This window comes from Anthonomus grandis, chromosome 3 (genome assembly GCF_022605725.1).
Source record: "Anthonomus grandis grandis chromosome 3, icAntGran1.3, whole genome shotgun sequence".
Classification (NCBI taxonomy): domain Eukaryota; kingdom Metazoa; phylum Arthropoda; class Insecta; order Coleoptera; family Curculionidae; genus Anthonomus; species Anthonomus grandis.
This window is the reverse complement of record NC_065548.1, coordinates 15,848,762-15,871,131: the sequence shown is the minus strand read 5'-3', so window position 1 is coordinate 15,871,131 and position 22,370 is coordinate 15,848,762. Positions and strand designations below refer to the sequence as shown.

Here is a 22,370-nt window from a genome sequence, read left to right as displayed (position 1 = left end):
CCTTTGTGCGGGTCTACTGTGGACCAAATAATCAGTGTATTGTGGGCAAAGCATCTCTGTTAAACGCGCACATCGACACCACAAGCAAACCGGCAATAATTTTTAGAATTGCTGCAAAAAATGCTAAGGGCTATGGACCAGCGACGCAAGTAAGGTGGCTGCAAGACAGCGATGTGCAAAATAAAGCAACTAAAAGAGTGCCTGACAGTGGTATGCCACTTCAAAAAAAGATGAAAATTGGCGATCAAATGTAATTTTTTTTAAGTATTAATATGATGTAGGTTCAATTTTGTGTAAATGAATTGGAGAGTGCAAAAGGGTCTAAGTTAAGTAAAGAAACATTAAAAAAATAATATTAAAACAATTTTAGTCATTCATTAGTTGCAAAGGTTGCTAACCACAAGAGAACTTTATGTTCTTTTTATGAGATTTGATTCTTAAGCTTAGATTTTTAAGCTTTATGGTTGAAATATATTTTGGGTAGTTTAGGTCAGGTATTTCTTGAAAAGCCCATTGACTTTTACCTTTTTTATACACTTTACAAGTAGTCAATTCATCTGGGGTTTAATAGAGCTTTTTCTGGTTGCTGTTCAATTTCAATCCATACAATCAAATACATTTCCAAATTTACATCCTTTATCAGTCCTAACCTAGCTATAAAATAAACATTATAACATTAAAGTTTTGTTGATCTGCCATCTAGATCTTTGACCCTGAAAGTCATTGTCTCACTATTGCAAATGTAAAATTTTGGGTTGTCTTAAATGTCAACTCCAAAGTTACCATTCAGATGCTCATCAAAACCCTAGAGCAAAATAAGTACCTGTAGTACCCACAACAGATTGAAAGTAAGAAAACAGGCCTCTACCAGGCATAGGAAATTTTATTTTTATCGATTTTTGATTCTGATTTTTGTTACAATTGCTTACCTCTTGTTCAGGTAGATTTTTAAGTGGAGAATAATTTTCATGTAGCGGATCGCACATTGACCGTTTTGTACACCTTGGCACGTAATAGATCTCATAACTAAAATCTAAATTTTTGTGAAAGCTACTTAGCACCTTGTAAATTTCCACTCTTCAATTATGTGTTAGTAAATTTACCAAAGTAAAAGGTTGAAGAGGATCTATCAAAATATAACTAATTTACCTTATTTCCATAAAATATATCTAATTTTTTTATATGATTTTTCCTCATATTAGGTCATATAGATTAATGTAAAAAACATTAATCTATATAAAGAGTAGTTTATTAGTATATATATTTTGATTTAAGAGTAAAGTAGTATGTAGTTTTAATGTGTAACGAAAAACGTTTTTTATTTTAGAGTTGTTAGTTTGGAAATTTTATTTTTGTATGTGTAATTGTATGCTCCTTAAAGGGTAAGCTATTTTTAATTAAGTTACTTGATTAAGCATGGATAAGTTTAAAGAAATTTACATGCAACATATAGACTACCCTAATTTATTTGTTTATCTACTATAAATAAATAGGCTAAAATATAAAAGGCAGTATAATGTAATTAAGAAGTGTATTTATTTAATTGCCATAACAATATGAACGAGAAATAGGTTGAGGCTTAAAATCTAAATTGAAATCGAGTTAGTTTAATGTTTATTTAATGTCAAGTTAAAATTAATGTATACAAATTTTATAGCTACAAAATAGTCATTTTCAGGATTTTCAAATATCATTAATTCTTTCAATTAGCTCATTGATTTTGAAAATCCCTTGTCTAGATTTGCATATTGAAGAATTCTAAATTATAAGCAACATATTGTCACAAGTCAAAAAGTTTATTGTTTAATATGGAATGTTACTGTAAACTTTAGAGGTGGTTTCTCTCTTTGACATTTGTGAAATGATATTATTATGAAACATAATTTTTTTCATTCTAAATCTTTTATGGAAATTAACTGTGAAAAATAATACCAGTCAAATGTCCGCCTCTGGAAGCCGCACGAACTTCAGCCTTCTTGATAACATTTTTCATAACTTTTTGAGAGGGACTTTCTGAATCACTTCTGTAATATTGTTCTTCAATATTTTTTATTGCTCTACAGTATTTGGTCTGTTGGCATAAACTGACCTCTTTAATTTAAATCTGACTACTGGAGACAAAACCTTGAGGTTTAAGATTATTCAATTCCGAATTTCTTGGAAGACACTGAGAACTCTTAAATATATGCTACTGCTAATGCTGAGTCAAATTCTGAATAAGAAGATTCAAGCAATTCCAAGACAATCAGTGAGAATCAACTATTGCCACCAACCCTAGTCAATGCTTCAACGCGTTCTGAACCATCGACATTGAGAGATTTCGTCTCAAGAACATCTTTTTCCGTCACTGTCTCCTACTCTCTCATGAACTTTGGAAACCGCAAAAAGCTGAACGATTTACGAGCTGAATACCTAGAAATAGAAAAATTGGAATAGGAAATTGAGAAATATATATAAATAACTAAATATATATAATAAATAAAATAAATATATATAATTGCAAACTGTGCTAACAGTTGCCTTCTATTCAAAAGTTATGGTTGCAAACAAAATTTAGCCAAACTCTATTGGAAGAGGTGGAAACATTAACATACGGATGGATATGGGAGCTGCGGTTACAATACTGGAACAGTATCGAATTACAATCATGGATCTGCATCTATAGATCTGCTCTGCCCTCCATAAGCTAATGGGCATATCTGCAAAAACAGTGTTTTGAGATAATGAAGGTTTTGTATTTTTTAACGCGCCACCTATTACGATAAACTTCACTAAAATGAAAGATATGGAGTTTATAGTAATTTTTTCTTAAAAAATCAGTGGCATTAATAAAAATTGCAACTTCTTTTTAGATTTTGAGTTATGGCAGATACGCCTATTTTCCTTAGTATCATTTTACCATTGGCTGATTTAAAAGATGTCTGAACTATGAAATTTAATACATATAGAATAATGTTTGAATATTTTTATCAACTTATAAAAAGTGATTAAATAATAAAAATACATTCGTTAAAATACAGTTTTATTGCCTCAAATTCAAAAAAATCTTACAAGATTCCAAATGATTCAACAAAAAAACTCATGTCTTCTTCTACCATTTCAGATTCTTCAGAAAGAACCGGTAATTTTTCCCAAAACGCAAGCCTATTTCTCTGGAAATCCTTTTTTTTGCACTTTGGCGTTTAGAAAATTTAACTCGACAAAATCGTCACAAAAGCTATATTTGTAAGTCAAAGTAAACTCCCCTCGTGAAAACTGGATGTGCACCATTTTATTTAGGTATGGTCGACTTGGTTTAATATTTTTAATTTTATATTGAGAGCTGTGGTCTAACCAATTGTAGAAATTATTATGTTGCATATTTATTACCAAAACTTTACCACTGTTTGCATTTTGTACACAGTCTTCAAAATCAGGAAAATCATAAACTTTTCCTTTTTTAAGGGACATCTCAACCTGGTGGTGGAATAAATCCGCCGACATGAAAGTGTGGCCGGGCTCAAAATATTTAATTTCCAGTTTTTCAAGGCTAATTTCATCTGAATTTACTATGCTGACAAAAAATGATAAAAGTGTCCAATTTTTATTTTGTGCTGAGCAATTATCAAGCTACAGAATTATTATGTTTGTCATCCCTATGTCGTAAAAAAAATGAATAAAATGTGCTAATGATATCACTTTTTGAGCGTCCGGCCACACCTTCATGCCAATTAACTGCTATGGGCTTCCTGTTCTGTTGTTTAGTCCCCACTGGTACAAAAGATTCATTGAATACTATGATTCTCCCCGTAAATATTACTTCCTTCAAGGATTCATATCTTGGAAGAACCAACTCAATTAACGCCACCAAAATGATTTGACTGTGACAGACGTATACAAGAGCGTTACTGACAGCCGTTAATAGTAACACATTTAATACTTTATAGTATCAGAGGAGGAGCATTTATGCCACATTTAAAGTATTTGCATTTTCGTAACTACAAATGGGTTGCTAAATGCTACGAATGTGACAAAATGCATGTAGATATGCCCTTTTAGCGTAAAAATTGTTGGATACGACCATTTGGCATAGTAGTATGTGTATGTATTGCAGATAGCTAATATTTTATTAGGATTTTTAAGTTAGATGGACAGCAGATACGCAATTTTCGATAAAATGTCAGATACGTTCTTTACGTTAAGCAGAGCAGTGCTGGTTTTAACGACTAAATTTGTTTGGTGTTTGATAAATTACTAGTTATTTGAATAAAGTGACTACATAACAGAAGGTATAAATATTGGACTAACGTAAAAGCTGACTATCAAAAATATTAAAGTATGTTTAGTCACCTTAACGTAATATTTCTGTCGGCATAATAATTCTTGGGCCTTTGATAATAGATTTTATTAAATCTTTTATATTCTGCAGTATGAAGTCAAAACAGGCACACTCAGTACAGCTCTGTACAAATACAACATTTCTTTCTAAAAGACACGTAACTAATAAACCCCTTGAATCACATGGTTTATACGTTTAATTCCGTTGTCCGCCGCGATAAGCCGCTAAGGTAAATTGCTACATAAGTGTGTCCACTTCAGCTTTTTTCAAGAAGTAGGCTCCGATCACACGCCAAACTGTAATTTGATGGAAGTGAAGTGCTTTGATGGAAAACATGGTTCTGTACTGCGTCAGCGACTTTTATGGTCTCTTGGGTTAGCTGAATTCCGAATGACAGCAAAAATGCAAATTTGTTTTTTTTTTTAATAATGACCAGCGATGAAGGCCCAGTTCTTGAGATGTCTGGTAGAGGTCTCAAATTAGCCGCTTAGAGGAAAACTGGTCTAATATATTCAGTCAAAAACTGGTATAAGCCAAAATTTTAACTTAGCTAAGATAAGAGCTTCCTAACGTTATTCCTCTCAACATAATGGATTCGTTCGCTGGAATAGTGGTATAAGTCAAGGCACCACGCTGTTCCGATGTCGCGCCAGGACCTATTAAACTCGCTTTTTTTAGTGTTATGGTACATAGTGTGTAGATCAGTTACTGTGGCTAAGAAAAAAGGTATGATAGAACTTCTTCAGTGGATTCCCCCGATTCAGCATCAGTTCTTCCTGGACTTACTGATGAAGATTAATTTGTTTAATAACTTGTTCTTACTCTCCTTACTGTAAGTTTAGTATGTAAGATAAGTAGTAGTAATGTTTTGCTCTTCAAGCTCTATATTTTTTGAACACTTTTATCAGTAATAGATATCATAGTAAACATACTACAGCTATTATTTTTCTTTGGTTCATTAGTTTTGTGAAATTTGGTTAACTTTTATGAGGAAAAGTGATATAACTCTCCAATTTATATCACTTTTCCGCTATGTTTTTGAAAAAAACTTACTGGAAGAAAGACATTGGGCGGCAAAAATGTAATTAATGGGCGCAATCAGTAAAAATGTTTACCATATGAAATTTTAGTACAGGGTTATTATAAATATGTACAAAAAAGTAAAGAATATGTTACTGTGATTTTTTAATTCATCCAGATGCAAAATATCAATTTTCTAAATTTCTACTTTAAGGGAGTTAGACCACTTTTCCGCTGAACGGCTCAAATTGTTTTACCAGTACATTTGAAGAACTGTATCACGTACAAAAAATGGCGTAAACTATTTAAGTTGCACAAAATAAGTACACTACTTCTTTTTTTGTATAGCATACTTGAGTTTCTATGTGATCTCAGGATAGTTTAAATCACAGTTTCAAGAATTTTGAGTGACAATTAATATGGGTCTTGTATGTATTCTGTTTCTTACAATTTAAAAGTTTACCTACCTATTTAGAACGAAAACTTGTTTTATTTTAATGAAGCCTTATTTTTATGTTGAAAAAATGTATTGTATTCTATGTTCTAAGTGATCGGAATATTTGAATCATAAATACTTTTTTTTAAAGATTTTAAGCTAATTTTAATTTAGTAGGCTGAGTTATTATATTTTAAATAAAACATCAAATTATTATGTTAAACATATGTTTTACATAATTCCCTAAAAAACATATGTGGCAAAACGAAAACAATACTCTATAAAATTAAATATAACAAAACAGATCCTAACAGTTATATGGGACTTTAGTCTCAAATAAAAATATTTATATAATAATACAGTATTAAGTTTTTTTACTCAAAGAACTACAAAGTTTAATAAAAAGTGGTACCCTACAGGTATTTTACATTATTACTGATATTACTTTTTTTACTTCTATCAATAATATAATGTTATTAGAGTCCTGAGGATGATCTCATAAATATCGAAACGTCGACAAAATATATAATTGATCGTCTGAAGCAGTTTTTTACGTATATCCGACAAAAGCAAACTTGTAAACTGAGGTCACAAGAAATAATTCACATTATGTTAATAGCTTAATTACCTTGTTAAATATTGTTAAAAATGTAAAAAATAACATCACCCTCTGACGAGTCATATCTATCAGATCACATCGTAATGAATATCTACTAAACATTGGTAAAAAATTGGAATAGGGAGTTTAAGTAAACCAAGATCAAAATTTCGATTTTTGTTATCGTAAGAGTATTCACCCCTTGAAATTGTTATATGTATAGATTTAGAAGGGATTGTAAAACATGTGAGAATAAAATTGGTATTCTATTAGTTAAATTACAGCGTCAACTATTAAGGAGAAAAAAACTTATTCTTTTATAGGTAGGAAAGCCGACGCTATCTTGGCAGCGCACTATGCCTCCCAGGCAGCCCTTAGATTACTAAAACCCGGCAACGAAACTTACTCGATCACAGATGCAGTGCAAAAAGTGGCTGAGTCTTTCAAGTGCAAACCTGTTGAAGGAATGCTCAGCCATCAGCTGAAGCAATTTAAAATCGATTGCGAAAAAACTATCATACAAGTAAGGTTAACGGATTTTTTTTAATTGTCCTTTATTGGGAAACAATTGATGATTTTTAGAATCCCAACGATGCGCAGCGAAAGGAACACGAAAAATTTGAGCTCGAAAAGCACGAAGTGTACGCCATGGACGTTCTGATTAGTACGGGAGAGGGTGTCGGTAAAGAAACTGAGGCAAGAGTGTCAATATATAAAAAAACTGATGAGCAGTACCAGTTAAAACTTAAGGCGTCGCGTATGTTCTTTACAGAGGTAGAACAAATACTTCATAATAACTGAAAAAAAAATTATACGTATTTTTTTTTAGGTGAGGACGAAACATGGAAACATGCCCTTCAACCTCAGGTACTTTGAAGATGAAACTAAGGCGAAAATGGGAGTGAATGAATGCGTGAAAAATAAGCTAGTGGAACCTTTTCAAGTATTGTTTGAAAAACCTGGTAAGTTTAAGGAACTAATTTTTTTTTGCAATAATTATTTTTTAAATGATAACCATGATGAATATTATTTACTCCAATTGATCCCTCTGACGAGCTTTGACGACATTTATTATCTGAAATTTTATAAACATTTTTGATGATTGGTTAAATTGTTGGCCAAACATTAAGGTCTTATTTTATTTTCAGGTGAAATTGTTGCGCAGTATAAGTTCACTGTACTTCTCATGCCCAACGGACCACACAGAATAACTGGTAAATATACGTTTAATCATTTTATATTTTTCTCATCAATTTTACAGGTCTTTATTTACTTTAATTTTTAAGAACTTTGGATTGATTAGATTCTTAATTTCTTGGCAACAATGGATCCATATAACTTTTTTTCTTATTGCCTTAGTGGTTTTGTAAATCACAAAAAGAGTTCTTCAACATTTGCCTGTCCCTGTCTATATAAAATAATGAAAATTAGGTCTTCTTGAGCAAGTATAGATTTAAGGGTGATATTCTTTATTTCCTTAAAACATAAGCCGATTTTCAGTTTACCAATTATTACTCGGGCTTTGGACTAAATTATCAAGAAAAAGAAGTGATTTGCAGTATGTAGACTCTTGCTCATCATAACTATATTCTGTAATCATATTTCCTACAGTTATGACATATCATGACACCTGCATAGCTATCCCATTCTATAGAAATTCTATTATGTTATAGAATCTATTTTAGGCAAGGGCCTTCTTCCACTTTTCCAGAAAATAGCTTTTTTCCAGACAACAATTTGTAATATAAGTAAGAGAGATAATAATTGGACATAGTTATGCATAACGCGACCAAGCGCCAAATTCGAATTTTGGGTATTATTGCGCCATCTAACGGCCAAAGACTATATTTATCTACAAAAAAATTCTTGAACGCTACAAATTTATAGTGAGGATATAATTTTAAGTTAAACTAAGCGCCAAACGGTTTATAACACTAGATGCATTTTGCATAAAGCGACTAAATTGTTGTTAGCGGCGGGAAAAACAAAGTATCAGAAGATAGAGTCCAAGAAGTAATCCGACACATTGATCAATTTCCAAAATACAAGTCACATTATTCTAGGGAACAAACAAGTTGCATGTATCTACGATCGGATACTACGTTAAACGTTATGTACAGTCGGCAAATTTGAAAATGTCCCTCGCATCTGCTCTCGGACTTCGTTGCCTTACAATTTGGCAACATGGCTTTTGACTGAAAGGGGTAGCGTACGGCGGGCGCTAGGGTGTAGAGTATCGATCGAGTTTAGTCGTGTATAAATAGGCAGGGGTGACGGAACTCATTTTTCAGTAGATGGGGTTTTTGCAATGGGACGTTTCGAATATTTTTGTGGCTGTGCAAGCTGATATTAAAAAAATCAATCAGTTTCTTTTTCTTCTTTATGTAAAGTTTTTAGGACAATGCGCTATAGTGTTTTATACGTTGGCTAAATGCGCTCTTCAAAATTCTGTTTGGTTCATCACTTTTGAGAAATTACCTTCAGTTATTTTTTTATTGGGACACTATATTTCTTAACTCCAAATTATTATTTTTTTGCTTGATCTTTCACAACCTATATTTTTGTTGTCAAATGCTGCTTGTTGTCAAAATAAATAGAAAAAAAAATAGTTTTTACTTTTTTATGCATTACATAAAAATCCTAATCGATGTTTTCTTTGAATTTTTTTTTATCAAAGTATTACTTTATATTACTCACCCAACATTTGAAAAATAAAATGCAACTTAAATAAAAATACCAATCCAAATTTTAAATTGTTTTTTACTTTTAAAGTGTGCGTTATTGTATAAAATTGATATTTATGTAAAAATTGTATAGGTAATCATAAAAAAGGGAAACATTATAATAATAGAAACTTTAAGTGCTACAGCAGAAACGATAGGTATATGTTGAGATTTTTCTCTTTCATCCTGTGTCTAGGAAATGAAAAACGCGAACTCAAACCTGTTTAAAGCATTAAAGGTTTCATAAAAAATAGCGCGCTATGGTTAGCACCGCCTCCTAGCATTAATAACGTAATACGAGCTGAGATACTACCAAAACTACTTATTTTGGAATACCCTGTCTAGCGCTGTAAAACTAAGTACTTGTACTAAGTACTACCATAATATGGGAAAAAAATTAAGATTTTTGTTTCTTTTTCCTCACATTTTATTTATAAGTATACCTATATAAAAATACAGGGTGTAGAACTCGTCAAAAGAAGTTGGTTGATATACCAAAAATTGCCTATACTCGTATAGTAAAAGTTGCATATTAAGAAAGTTAGTTTGCGTTATTGAAATTTTTTTTACTCATCAAGTTAAGTGGACATTGTTTTTACAAAAACTGTTCAAAATTGTCCCCACTTGTTCGATTAACCCAAAATGTTGTTCGGCAAATCCATATTTTAAATAGTTTATGTCTATATTTTGGTAAGAGGTAGAAAAAAATATATGTGGTTCTCATGCGTAAAGCACACTTTTTTACTGAAGTGATGAATAAAGTAATATTTCCGTTTGTAAATAAGGCACTCTCGTGATTTCTTCTTGAATAAAAAACTATTTTTTTATATTTTTTTTATTGAAGCGAAGTTAACTTTAATTACTAAACTTTAATTTTTTTTTATTTATAAAAATTGTAGTAGTCCCGTATCTTTTTTTATTTACTTTTTTTTTAAACCTTATAAAACGTATAAGTAATGGATCAAAGGTCAGTTTCAAAGCGAAAATTTTATTTCCTATTTAATGACAAATTACAGTTCTTTAAGTATAACATCTTAATAACAAATAATAACATTCAACACTACTCCTAACAAGCTTTAGTAAGTATAATTACAATTTACATCTACAATAAAAATACTTTTTTATTTAAACTTTTAAATAGCCTACGTATTGTGTTTTTTTCGAAACTTATACCTTTTTTTTAAATAATAATTATTTAATATCACAGGGTGCATTTGGTATTGGTATGGCTTCTTAATTAATATTAGGTATAAAAACCATTTGCGTCAATGCATTGTTGCAGCCTTTTCCGCATTAATCCCGCGTAATTACTAAAATCGGGTCTCCCTCTGAAAGATTCCCAAACTCTTTGAGCGTGGGCTAGTAACGTTTCCTTCGATCTAATTTGGCCTTGATTAAAAGTATTCCACGAATTCACCATTTCAGCCCACAAATTTCCGATGGGGTTTAAGTCGGGGCTTCTGGATGGCCATGGAATTATATTAAATTCCGGATGTTCCTCAAACCATGTTCTCGCCATACGGGAGGTATGAATTGGACAATTATCGTGCATAAAGGATATTGGTCCAGCCGGATATAATATTCTGTATGAAGGCAGAAAATAATTTTCCAAAATGTCCACGTAGTCCGCGGAATTCATTTGGGGTGGCGTGGTTACCAGCATTCCGGGTCCATTTTGGGTCATCCAACCCGATAATGACAATGTTATTCTCCCGCTTTTTTCAGTTTCTTGGACATAATGGGAATCATATCTGGTACTTGTAGGTCTCCACACTAATTGATGGGACCTTATATCCGAAGAAAACGTTTTTTCGGTAAATACCACATTTGACCAGTCTCGGTCAATATTTTCTTGAGCAAACCTAAGCCTTCGCTCTGCGTTGTCGACCGTTAATTTGGCTTTTTTGGCTGGTCGTCTACAATTTATTCCAGCTGAACGAAGAGTATTCCTAATTGTTTGCATACTAACATCCAAGTTCATGGTTTCTTTGACCACCCGGCTATTTGTGAAAGGGTTATTTCTTACTTAGGTAACAATAGCTTCTCTCATATTTTCGGTCAATACAGGTTTCCTTCCAGGATGTTGTCTGGTTTCTACATGCCCTTCTGCTTCTTGACGTTGGATCTAGCGTCTAACTTGTTTGACCTGTTTAAAAGCAAATGCAGTAATTAGTATTAATTAATTAAATAGATATCTATTATACTATTAGGTTAGTGACAACAGTTTAGCAAAGGGGTGGCCTATATGTATAGGTATAGATAAAAAATAGCAGTAAATATTTTATTATTAAGAATAAGTTAATAAAGTAGGTACTAAAAAAGCAATAACAGCGTCTCTTAACAATAATATAATTTTATATTATTTATTGGTGTTTTTTTAAAACATTCAGAGCGTTACGTCAGAATATATTTCTATGACAACTTTTTTTAATTAATGTTGAAAAGCAAATAAAGCAAAAATATTGACAAAGTTTTCAAAGTGAAAATATTTCAGATTAAAATGTTTGCTATGACTTTTATAAAACCTTCATATTTAAAAATAACAACCGGCGCGAAGAGACAAAATTATTTTAAATTATAATAAAAGCAGGCGATAGAATTCTTCTCTTCTTTTTCGTAAATTACCTATGTCAAAGCTCACTTATGTCAATGCTCAGTCTAATATCGTAAAATGCATATACATATGTATCATATTACTAATTCGAATAAATATAATTAACGAGGTAAAGCTTAAATTTGGCATAAAAAAACCCATTCACAGGTATAATAATAAATACAATAATAATACAGATGTAAAAAAATACTAGATGGATACAAATAATGCGGTAAATTGGTAGTGGATTGGCTTACGGTGCGTTGTCGACTAAATATTATTTTAATAAACATTTTTTAATAGGGCCACTCCCCTTAACTCTCAACTGGTGCAGTAGTGAGTCAGATATTAAATTTAAAATTCAAAATATCGCCAATCTATACTACATTCGACTACCGTTTTTGAGAAACCTTTAAACCCATTAAGGTATGGTACTGCATTAAATTTATTTATTATCTAAAAAAAACTGTACCTTCGTTTTTTAAATATTTAGAAAAAACTTGAATGTTTTTAAGATATCGCGTTGCAACACTTTAAAAAACTCACCCTGTATAAGGGTTGCTTGGATTTAAAAAATACTACCTCAAAAAAAACAATCAATCATATCTCAAATGATTTTACTTTAAAAATAAAACAAAAACATTTTTTATTTTGATAGATCCAATTACATGTATATTTTTCTTTGTTAAAAAATATAGGTAAGTTTTATAACTTTTTTACATATCTATCGATAACTTAAACTTAAGATATGTAATTTTCAGCTATTTTTCTAAATAAAAAATTTAATGAAAAAATTATAAATTACCCTCGAAATCACTCCTATTTGAATAGATTCCCAGGACGATGAGATAATAATTTTCGTTTTTGATCTATTAAATTTATTAGCTTATTTCGGGATATCAAAAAAAGTTGGTTCCGTATAAAAACAAACCTTTTTTTTCTAAATGAAGAATAAATAGATTTTACCTAACAAAAAATTTAAACGAAATGCATACAAAAAAAACTTACTGAAAGATCCGTAGCCATTGCTATTTCTCGTAAGGTGGCACCCATCTCATGCATAACAATAATTCTAGTACGAATTTCCATGATACTCTCCCTCTGTCCAGGCAATCTTGGCATTATGAAAAAATATTACATAAAACACTTAAAAAAATAAAAAAAATTAAACACGTAAATAGACTCGAGGCACTTATAAACACAAAAGACAGTACAATTCTACTTACCATCAAATTTATTTATAATTACCACCTTATACATTTTACCTGCATTCCCGTGCCGTCAATTAATATGGAAAAACCCTCCTTAAAAATAGATCTTAAAATTTACAGTGGTACCTTATATACAATGTTATAATGGGATCGATGGCATAAGCTGCCCCCGCATCAGCCCTCGTTACTTATTTTCGAAAGATGCCGCTATACTTTCTTCATTCATACAGTGTAGCCAAATTGTGCTTAAATTACGTGTAAATGGGTAAATAGCCACGGAGCGAGGGACATTTTCAATTTTGTTGACTGTACAACCTGTACAAGGAAACATCAGAGAGCCCAATCTCATTTTCGAAATATAAAGAGATTTTTTTGAGTAATTTTAATCTTAAGAGAAAGCCACTAAAAAGAGACACTTGCAATACTTGCGACAAACTGGAAGTTTCGAAAAATACGACAAATCTTGAAGAGCAAAATAGTTATAAGATGGAAAAACAAAATCATTTAACTTTAGCTAGTGAGACGAGAAATGCAATGAACGCAGACAGAAAAAGGGCCGAGGAAGACGAACATCTTGAAGTACTCACCTTTGATATGGAAAAAACATTGCCTCTTCCTTGTATACCGACAAGTGTTGTCTTTTATAAAAGACAGTTTTGGTTATATAATTTGGGTATCCACACAGGAAAAAATAATAACACATTTTTATTTATGGTTGGAAGGCATGGCAGGTAGAGGGGCTCAGGAAGTGGGTTCCTGTTTACTTCGGCATGTAAGAGAAAATGCTGATATGGCTGCTTGTAAACATCTGATTTTATGGTCAGACAGCTGCGGTGGCCAAAATCGCAACATCAAAATGGTTTTATTCCTTATGACAATGTTTGAAGTTAATCTTTCAATAGAAAAGATTTTGAAGATATCGAATGCGCATTAAAACTACAACAAAGATTGTATACAGCTGATGACTATATAAATATCATGAAATCATGCCGCAAGAAGAAATCCACTTGTCCATAAAATGGAAAAAGAACATTTTTTTTCTACTACTAAAATCGAAAAAAATATTGTTAATCGAAAGGTAGATGTGACAAACAATAAAATAAATTGGCTTCAATTTAAAGAAATCGAAATTCGAAAAGACAATCCCTTCAGAATATTTGTTAAAACTTCTCTTAAGGATGAAACTCACCAGGAAATTAATATAGAAAAAAAGCGTGGAAGACCACAAAATAAGGAAACTTCAAAAATCTACTTGAAAATTTATGGCCAGATGGAAAGCCTATTCCAGAAAAAAAACTGGAAGACATAAAATTTTTGCTTCCTCTGATACCAAAAGATGCAAAAATATTTTATAAAAACCTCGTAGGTGATCCAACTATTGAGGAAGACTTGAAAGAGTATGATGGGCAACCGAATTTTGTCGTTGAGGATGAAGCAGAATAGAATTCTTGGGTAGCTGGTAATGTTCCAAAGAAATATGCAGTTTTTTTTTTGACGTTTATTTGCTTATAGCATATATTATTAGTAAATAAAGTTTTTAAAAGGTGATTTAATTTTACTCTAATCTTATTGTTCCTTTTATTTAACTAGACTTTTATTTTATTTTAAAACTATATGTTTCGACTAACAGCCCTACTGCTGATTAGGTTTTCGAACAGCCGAAAATATTCTAAGGAAGGCTGACTCAAAATAAAAAGTTCCTGTATACGTGGCTTTTTTTAGAACTGTAACATTTTAAATAGTTTTAAATGTTTTATTTTAAATTAAAAGTAGGGCTCTTAGTCAAAATATACAGTTTTAGAATAAAATAGCTTTGCATAAACGAGCTATCCGACAAATTTAGCGTGCGGTTCAGTTTTGTAAAATACAAATACCCAATAATATGTAAAAAGCATTACAAGACTAAGCGACAATTTTTATCATAACTTCTAAAATGTTTAATTTTTTGCTAAAAGCTTTTGTAGAATGATTTGAAATAGTGCCTTGTATATATCTTGCAAAAACCAGATCTTCATTCTAATTTATCTATTTTTAAGGCCACTTGAAACTTAATTGTGTTTTTCCAAAATTGTGATTTTGGCGCTTGGTCGCGTTATGTATAACTGCGTCCAATTGCAAGACAACAAAGCATAATAATAGTGATATTTAAATTGTCAGATACAAATGCCTTGCTTTTTATAAATTGAAGAATTTTTACTACTAAATCCTGGCTTACTAAATTGAAACTCAAAATCATACATGTTTGGAAAAATTATGTGCTTCTTAAAAAAATTTTATGAAATCGTTATTAGGCCTATTGTTATTATTTAAATTAGTAGAGAAATTATTAAGTTTCTCAAAATCTTGAATGATATAGGAAGATGTACATTAGACTTTTTTAGAAATAATAATTATTTCAACTCAATTACAAATGCCAAGTTTATAGGTTAAAAAGGCTTTTTTGTCTGCTCAAATCGCGCATGTTGTAATATTTCTAAACTGTTATACGTATTCCAGTCCTCCCAATCCTTCGTTAACAATTAAAATATTTATGTTCTGTGAAGGTTTTTTGGATCCTCTTATGGATCGGCTGATTAGTTTACTAAATGTTAAAAGGAAGAATATTTTTACAATTATTAGTCGATTCTGCAGGCATTACTTTAATATTTTAAACACAGAGACAGAATTGGATGTAGTTATGCATAACGCGACCAAGCGCCAGAATAACAATTGTGGGAAAACACAATTAAGTTTCCAATGCCCTTAAAAATCGATAAAATCTAATACAGATCTAATTTTTGCAAGCTATATCCAAGACACTATTTCAAATTATACTATGTAAGCTTTTAGCAAAAAATAATACATTTTAGAAGTTATGATAAAAAATGTCACCTAGTCTGGTTATGCTTTTTTACTTATTATTAGGTTTTTTATTTTACAAAATTGAACCACACGCCAAACTTGTCGCATAGCGCGTTTATGCAATGCCATGTATTTTCTTTTTAGACTATATATTTCAACTAACAGCCCCATTTTTCATTAAGGTAGTTTATGAACAGCTGAAAATTTTGTTAGAAACACCGACTTAAAATGAAAAGTGACTATTTAAAATCCTTACAGATCTTTTAGAAAATCCTGTAAAAGCACTTTTTATTTTAAAGTAAAAGAAACAACAAAATTACAGTAAAACTAAACCACTTTATTTACTAACATAATAAGCTAAGCAAATTACAACTGCATAGCTATAGCATACCTTGAAAAACTTCAAATAAAACTAGAGTTTCTTTGTAACAACTAACGAGTATCTAAAAAGTTCTATTACTGCCCCATTTCATAGTAGCATTAGATAGTTTGGTATCTACTTACCTCTAAATTTATTTCATATGCGCGATTTAGTAAAATAGCAGTCAGGATTTTTTGAAAATTTAAATTAAATCACTCAAGAAACGTATGTTGATATTTCCTAGCTAAGTTCTGCATCTGCGAGAAAAATGATCAAAATTTGACAAATATCACGTGATACATTACCTATTTTTCGGTACCACATCACGTGACAGAACTTAACTGCTATTTGCATTACTAAGCCAAGCGCCCAGTATCATGGCGTTTAATTGACCTATGCAATTTTGTGGCATTTAGTCGTTTTATACAAAATTCAATTAGTGTTATCAACCGTTTGGCGCTTAGTTTAACTTAAAATATATCCTTAACTATAGATTTCTAACGCTCGAGATTTTTTTCGTAGATAAACATGGTATTTGGCCGTCAGATGACACAATAATACCAAAAAAAACGAATTTGGCGTTTGGTCGCGTTATATTAACTATGTCCAATTATCAAATAGAATCTTAATTATCAAAAAAAATAATAATATCGAAGATGCGCATTTTACCGTTGTGAATAAAATAATATTTCGTAGATTTTCTTACCTCATTACTATAAAAATGAGGCTTGCTCATAATAGTTTTGTTTATAGGCTTGACCTTTGAGCCTGAACTCTACGAATCTGAACACTCGATTACCGATCCCGAGCTTAAATCCCTCCTTAACAGTTCTGCCAATCCCAAGGCAGCCAAAAAGAAGAAGAAGAAGTCTGAGAGTGCAGCGGCAGCAGCAGATCAGCCCCAACCGATGGAAGTCGAGGCCGCAGCTTGATCACAAGCAACCACATACCGTCTTTTTTACCTGCTTTTTTTTCTAATTCCATTTCCCGTTTTTTATCAGCGCACCCACTACTCCCCCTCTTTTTTAAATCCCGAAAAATGTTATATATATTTGTTAAAAAAAAATTGTTTGGGGCCGTATATCGTTTATGTTCATTTTCACTCTCTATGTAAAAAACTGCACTTAAAGTATTAGACTTTAGAAGGATGTAATTATTTTTTATGTGTATGCCCCAATGTTTATTATTAGTTGTAAAGAATTAAATATAAAAGTGCATATATCGAAAGATGGTCCCCGAATCTATTTATCAAAATCTTGAATTTTATAAATATGACTCTTCTGAGGTCAACTGTTAAGTTTTTACTTCATATGATTTTTTGACTAATACCTTGACCTTTTGAAAGAAATAAATCCTATTAACATATTTTACTGTCTGGTTTTATTCTTAGTTCCCTTTACAGTTTGGGCATATTTGCGTGTTTCAAAACACAGTTTTTTTCTATTTTAAGCAACCCGGAACTACGTTTAAAAATCTTCTGTTTTTTCTTAACTTCACCTATAGACTAAAAAATCTGTAGGTTAATGAAGTGGCAGGTTTAGTTACAGTTGATTAGTGCCGGAAGATGACGGATGCTTTTTACAAAGTATTTTCTATTTAGGAAAAATATATAACATGACTCCGTAAGTAGTTATCCCAAACTTGGGATTAATAATAATGTTTATTTATTTAGCATATTGCTACATACAAGTACAATAATATATATTATAATTTTTAAAATAATATTTACAATATCTTGATAAAACTAGTAAATATAAAATTAAGCGAATAAATAATAAAAGAGTAAAATACAACGTTAAACTACACAAATATTAAAAATAGAAAAAAATAAACATAAAACATGCACAGATATAATTTAAAACGATACTAAGAAGTGTAAAAATAAAAGACACAAAGAAAGACAATTAAAATATAAAACACTTACATATGTATATATATGTCTTTTCAATGTTTTTATAAACATAATTAGGCTTCTACAGTTCTTTATATTAATAGGTAATTCATTAAAATATATAAGACCTTTGTGTAGAATAGTGTTTGTCATTCTGTTTGAAGTACTCCTCCTATTGTCTGGTAGCATAGTTATGCAGATCACTAAAGACTGTAATCTTTTCACAAATATAGTTTGAGGATTAGTAGAAACGTAGACATTTTTAAGACCTACAAAATATACTTATCAGAAATGAACAAAATATATTGTATACATGCTAGCGCATCGAAAAGGAAACGAGGCAGGCCATCAGCCTTTTTTAAAAACGCTCGGATCGGTCGATTTTATTTTTTGGGGACACTTCAAAATTCCAAATCACCTTCATATCTAAGAGAGGGTGGCACCAACCTTAAATCGTAAATGGGAAGGAGGGTCAAGTGATGTGTCGGTGGAAAGTTCTTTCGACTTTCTTTGCAACGATACGTAGTATGTATTTTCGCATTTAAACTTTAACAGAGCAATTTAAATTAATTACTTTAAGAAAAAAATTCGAGGAAATAGCGTAAAAATACAGAGTGTTTTTAAAGTTGAGTCATTTGTTTTAACCGCTTTTAAGAGTTGTTAAAGGGAGTTAATATACCAAATATTAGTTATACAAAAATTGCATATTAGAAAAGATAGTAAAACATTAAAGTAGTGGACATAAGACCTATGGAGAGTGCCAACAAAATGCAGGTGCAGATTGTAGTCGGAAAAGTTTCCTTAAATAAATCATCCTAAATTAAATTATTAAATTTAATCTAAAAATTAAATTATTAAATTTAACTTCGTGACACAGGGTTTTTAAAAGAGCAACGAGAAGGCCACGATGGAAAAGTCGAAGAAGATCCAACAATGAGTACTAGAGCCAGAGCAGTTCAAGTTGAAGTTCCTCATAGTAAAGTGTGAAAGACAATACGACAAGAATAGTATTATCATTATCAAAGGATACAAGAGTTAGAACCTGAATAGACCAATTTCTTGGCCTCCTCGCACCCCAGATTGAATGCCTTGAAATTTTTTTCTGTAAGACTATTTGAAAGAGCTGGTGTATCATGATGAAGCAGTAAATACTCCGGAAGAACTTCAAGAGCGCATTGAGAATTGTGCTTTAATTCGTGGTGACCATGATTTTATTTTCGAAGCTTGTAAAGAGTCGTGGATCCGCCGAGTAAGATTGTGTGTTAATTGTATAAATGGGCACAATTTTGAACAATTTTTGTAAAAATGGTATCGTTTAAGTAAATAAAGATTTTTTTAAATTGATTTTCAATAATGTGATGTAACTCTCTTATTATGCAACTTTTATATAGGCCATTTTTAAATTTATATAAACTTCTTTTGACGAGTTCTACAGATTGTTAAAATAAATGATTCAACTTTGAAAACACCCTGTATAGAGTATTGCTGATTATAAGACCAAAAATGAAATAGCTTTCATATACTACAGAACATTTTAAATTTCTATGTCTGGGCTTTCAAAAAATTATCGCAAAAATACATTTAAAAAGAATTTGCTTACTTAATAAAGTCTGGAGGTGGCTACCTCCAGTCTCAAAACAATAATACCGATTTTGCTGTGAACATTGCCGCAGTTTTTGCATTACTTCAGCGTGGTTTGAATGCACTCATTTACAAATCGGTTGTGACAACTTCTAAAGAAGTAGGTTCAGTCTCATAGATTTTGCTTTTTAAGCGCCCCCAAAAGAAAAATCTAGAGCATCTCTTCTTTACATCGTCCTGAAAACACCTGATCTAAATATTGTCGAACCAATAACGCATAACCATCCCGCTGAAACATCAACATATCTCTTGTAATAAGTAGCTTTAAGTTCATTTCACCTGTCAGGCTCCCAGGTAACAAAAATCGACCGACTAAATCATCGTCAAAGATACAAGCCCAAACATTTAATTTTTGTATCAGACCAATACCTACAAGTATCTATGTAATAACATGCCCTAGAATAGCCAGGTATTTTCAATATTGCATTTGCGTTTCGCCACTGATCCAGTTTCTAGAAAGTTAAAAACAAGTTCCAGTAGGTACATACTTTCGTTGCACGCTACTACTGTTCTCATGTCGCTCGCTAAATAATTCCGCCATTCTATTCGCCTATTAATTATTTCCAAACAATATTTCAACTCTTTCTGCCATGATATATGCGGATAGTGCATAATTAATTGCAAAAAGTATAGATATTAAAAAGAACAAGGTTTCGTCCTATACACCGGCGTACTATATTTAAAATGAATTTGCTTACTCAATAAAGGCTGGAGGTGGCTACCTCCAGTCTCAAAACAATAATACCGATTTTGCTGTGAACATTGCCGCAGATTCTGCATTACTTTAGCGTGATTTGAATGCACTCATTTACAAATCGGTTGTGACAACTTCTAATGAAGTAGGTTCAGTCTCATAGATTTTGCTTTTAAAGCGCCTCCAAAAAAAAAATCTAGAGCATCTCTTCTTTACATCTTCCTGAAAACACCGGATCTAAATATTATCGAACCAATAACGCATAACCATCCCGCTGAAACATCACCATATCCCTTGTAATAAGTAGCTTTAAGTTCATTTCACCTGTCAGGTTCCCAGGTAACAAAAATCGACCGACTAAATCATCGTCAAAGATACAATCCCAAACATTTAATTTTTGTATCAGACCAATATCTACAAGTATCTATGTAATAACATGCCCTAGAATAGCCAGGTATTTTCAATATTGCATTTGCGTTTCGCCACTGATCCAGTTTCTAGAAAGTTAGAAATAATTCCGCTAAATAAATCCGCCATTCTATTCGCCCATTAATTGTTTCCAAACAATATTCCAACTCTTTCTGTCGTGGTATATGCACTATCCTTAATAGCAAAAAGTAGATATTAAAAAGAACATGTTTCGTCCTATATACCATCAGCGTACTATATTTAAAATCAGAAGGAATAAATTCCATTTTTACTTCTGGTAAACAAAGAAATTTGACAAATATTTTAAACACAACGCTGGTTCTTTCGATTTTTTACTGATTTTGTGATATGTCCCCCATGTAAATAAAATCACGAATCCATGCGTTTTTTAAAAAAGCCAATGGACTGCCCATATTTGCCTGTGTTTCATTTTCGATGCACCACACTGTATAGTCGCTTTATTCTCACTTGAAAAATAATGAAAGCGTTCCGTCGGAAAAGACTGAAGATAGTTAATAACACGTCTTGATTTTTTACATGGGGTTTCCTCAAAAATATACCCCATTTTTATATATTTTATACTGGGTGTTATAGAAGTTGTTAACATAATTACCTCAGAAATAATAAGAAAATCCTGTGAATCAGTAGTGAGACGATGTATGTTGTGTGTGAGAGAAAACGGCGATTTATTTGAACACCTACTTTATTCCTAAAACATATGTTACTGGTTCGTTTGCCGTTTCCGTTGTACATGAACAATAATAATTTAAAGTAATAATTAATATAAATATCTACCATGAAATCTTAATTCTGCTGATTTGAATTATTTATCTTGACCGAACAAAACATGTTATACATGGTTGAAGAGCATTTCTAAAATTGAATTTGGACATGCAAATATTAAATATGTCGCCCTTAAGAAAAACAAGAGTTGACTTCGGTTGAGCTCGTTCAACATAGTGGGTCTTATTTTTTTAAATTATTTTCAATTTTACGCCAATTTCTTATCCTCTCCCTGAAATTGTCTTTTGTAATAAAGAAGATATCAAGGATTTTATAAAACGCACTTTTTTCTTTTTTGCCCAAGTATATGACAGATTATTTATAGGCACTTGATGGAGAAACTTTCTCCCATTTGATCCACTCTGTATCTTTAACGTTTTCCAATATCCATATGTACATCATTTTAAACTAGACACCCTGTGTATATATATAGAACTGATAATACATACTTTTCCAAAATTTCGTTATCAAAATGATGAAGAAATCATTACTGCAATAAACTTATGATATGATAAAACATAAACTCGTGACTGACTTTTATCATAAAATCGACTGCTTTTACTCATTTCCCAAATTTCAATTTTTTTTATTCAAAAATATTTTTACGAATTCAAATCTGACCAATGCCAATATTATTTGTAATTCGCGATTAGCATGCTTCTGAACTGTGCCTTATGTTGCTACATCTTTGTTGTAATTGGCTTTTGTGATGCTACATGCTTAACACTTAATATCCTTTAAATTTCTTTAGTTCTTGCTAACTTCACTCTACAACGGTGGCGTCGTCAAGAAGACTGAATAGAGGAGAGATAATAGATGTCTCTTTTGCTT

At 31.4% G+C, this 22,370-nt stretch overlaps 1 protein-coding gene across 1 annotated transcript in view; it reads left to right on the top strand.

Annotated features, from left to right (window-relative positions):
* The window catches only part of LOC126733958 (proliferation-associated protein 2G4), a 22,444-nt gene extending 4,973 nt beyond the window's left edge, over positions 1 to 17,471 (top strand). The window contains exons 4-8 of the mRNA XM_050437456.1: positions 6,696 to 6,895; positions 6,955 to 7,146; positions 7,202 to 7,334; positions 7,521 to 7,586; positions 16,855 to 17,471. Coding sequence (XP_050293413.1) covers positions 6,696 to 6,895; positions 6,955 to 7,146; positions 7,202 to 7,334; positions 7,521 to 7,586; positions 16,855 to 17,033 — 770 coding nt within the window. The 3' untranslated portion in view covers positions 17,034 to 17,471. The remainder of the gene's footprint in view (positions 1 to 6,695; positions 6,896 to 6,954; positions 7,147 to 7,201; positions 7,335 to 7,520; positions 7,587 to 16,854) is intronic.
* Positions 17,472 to 22,370: the final 4,899 nt, after the last annotated feature.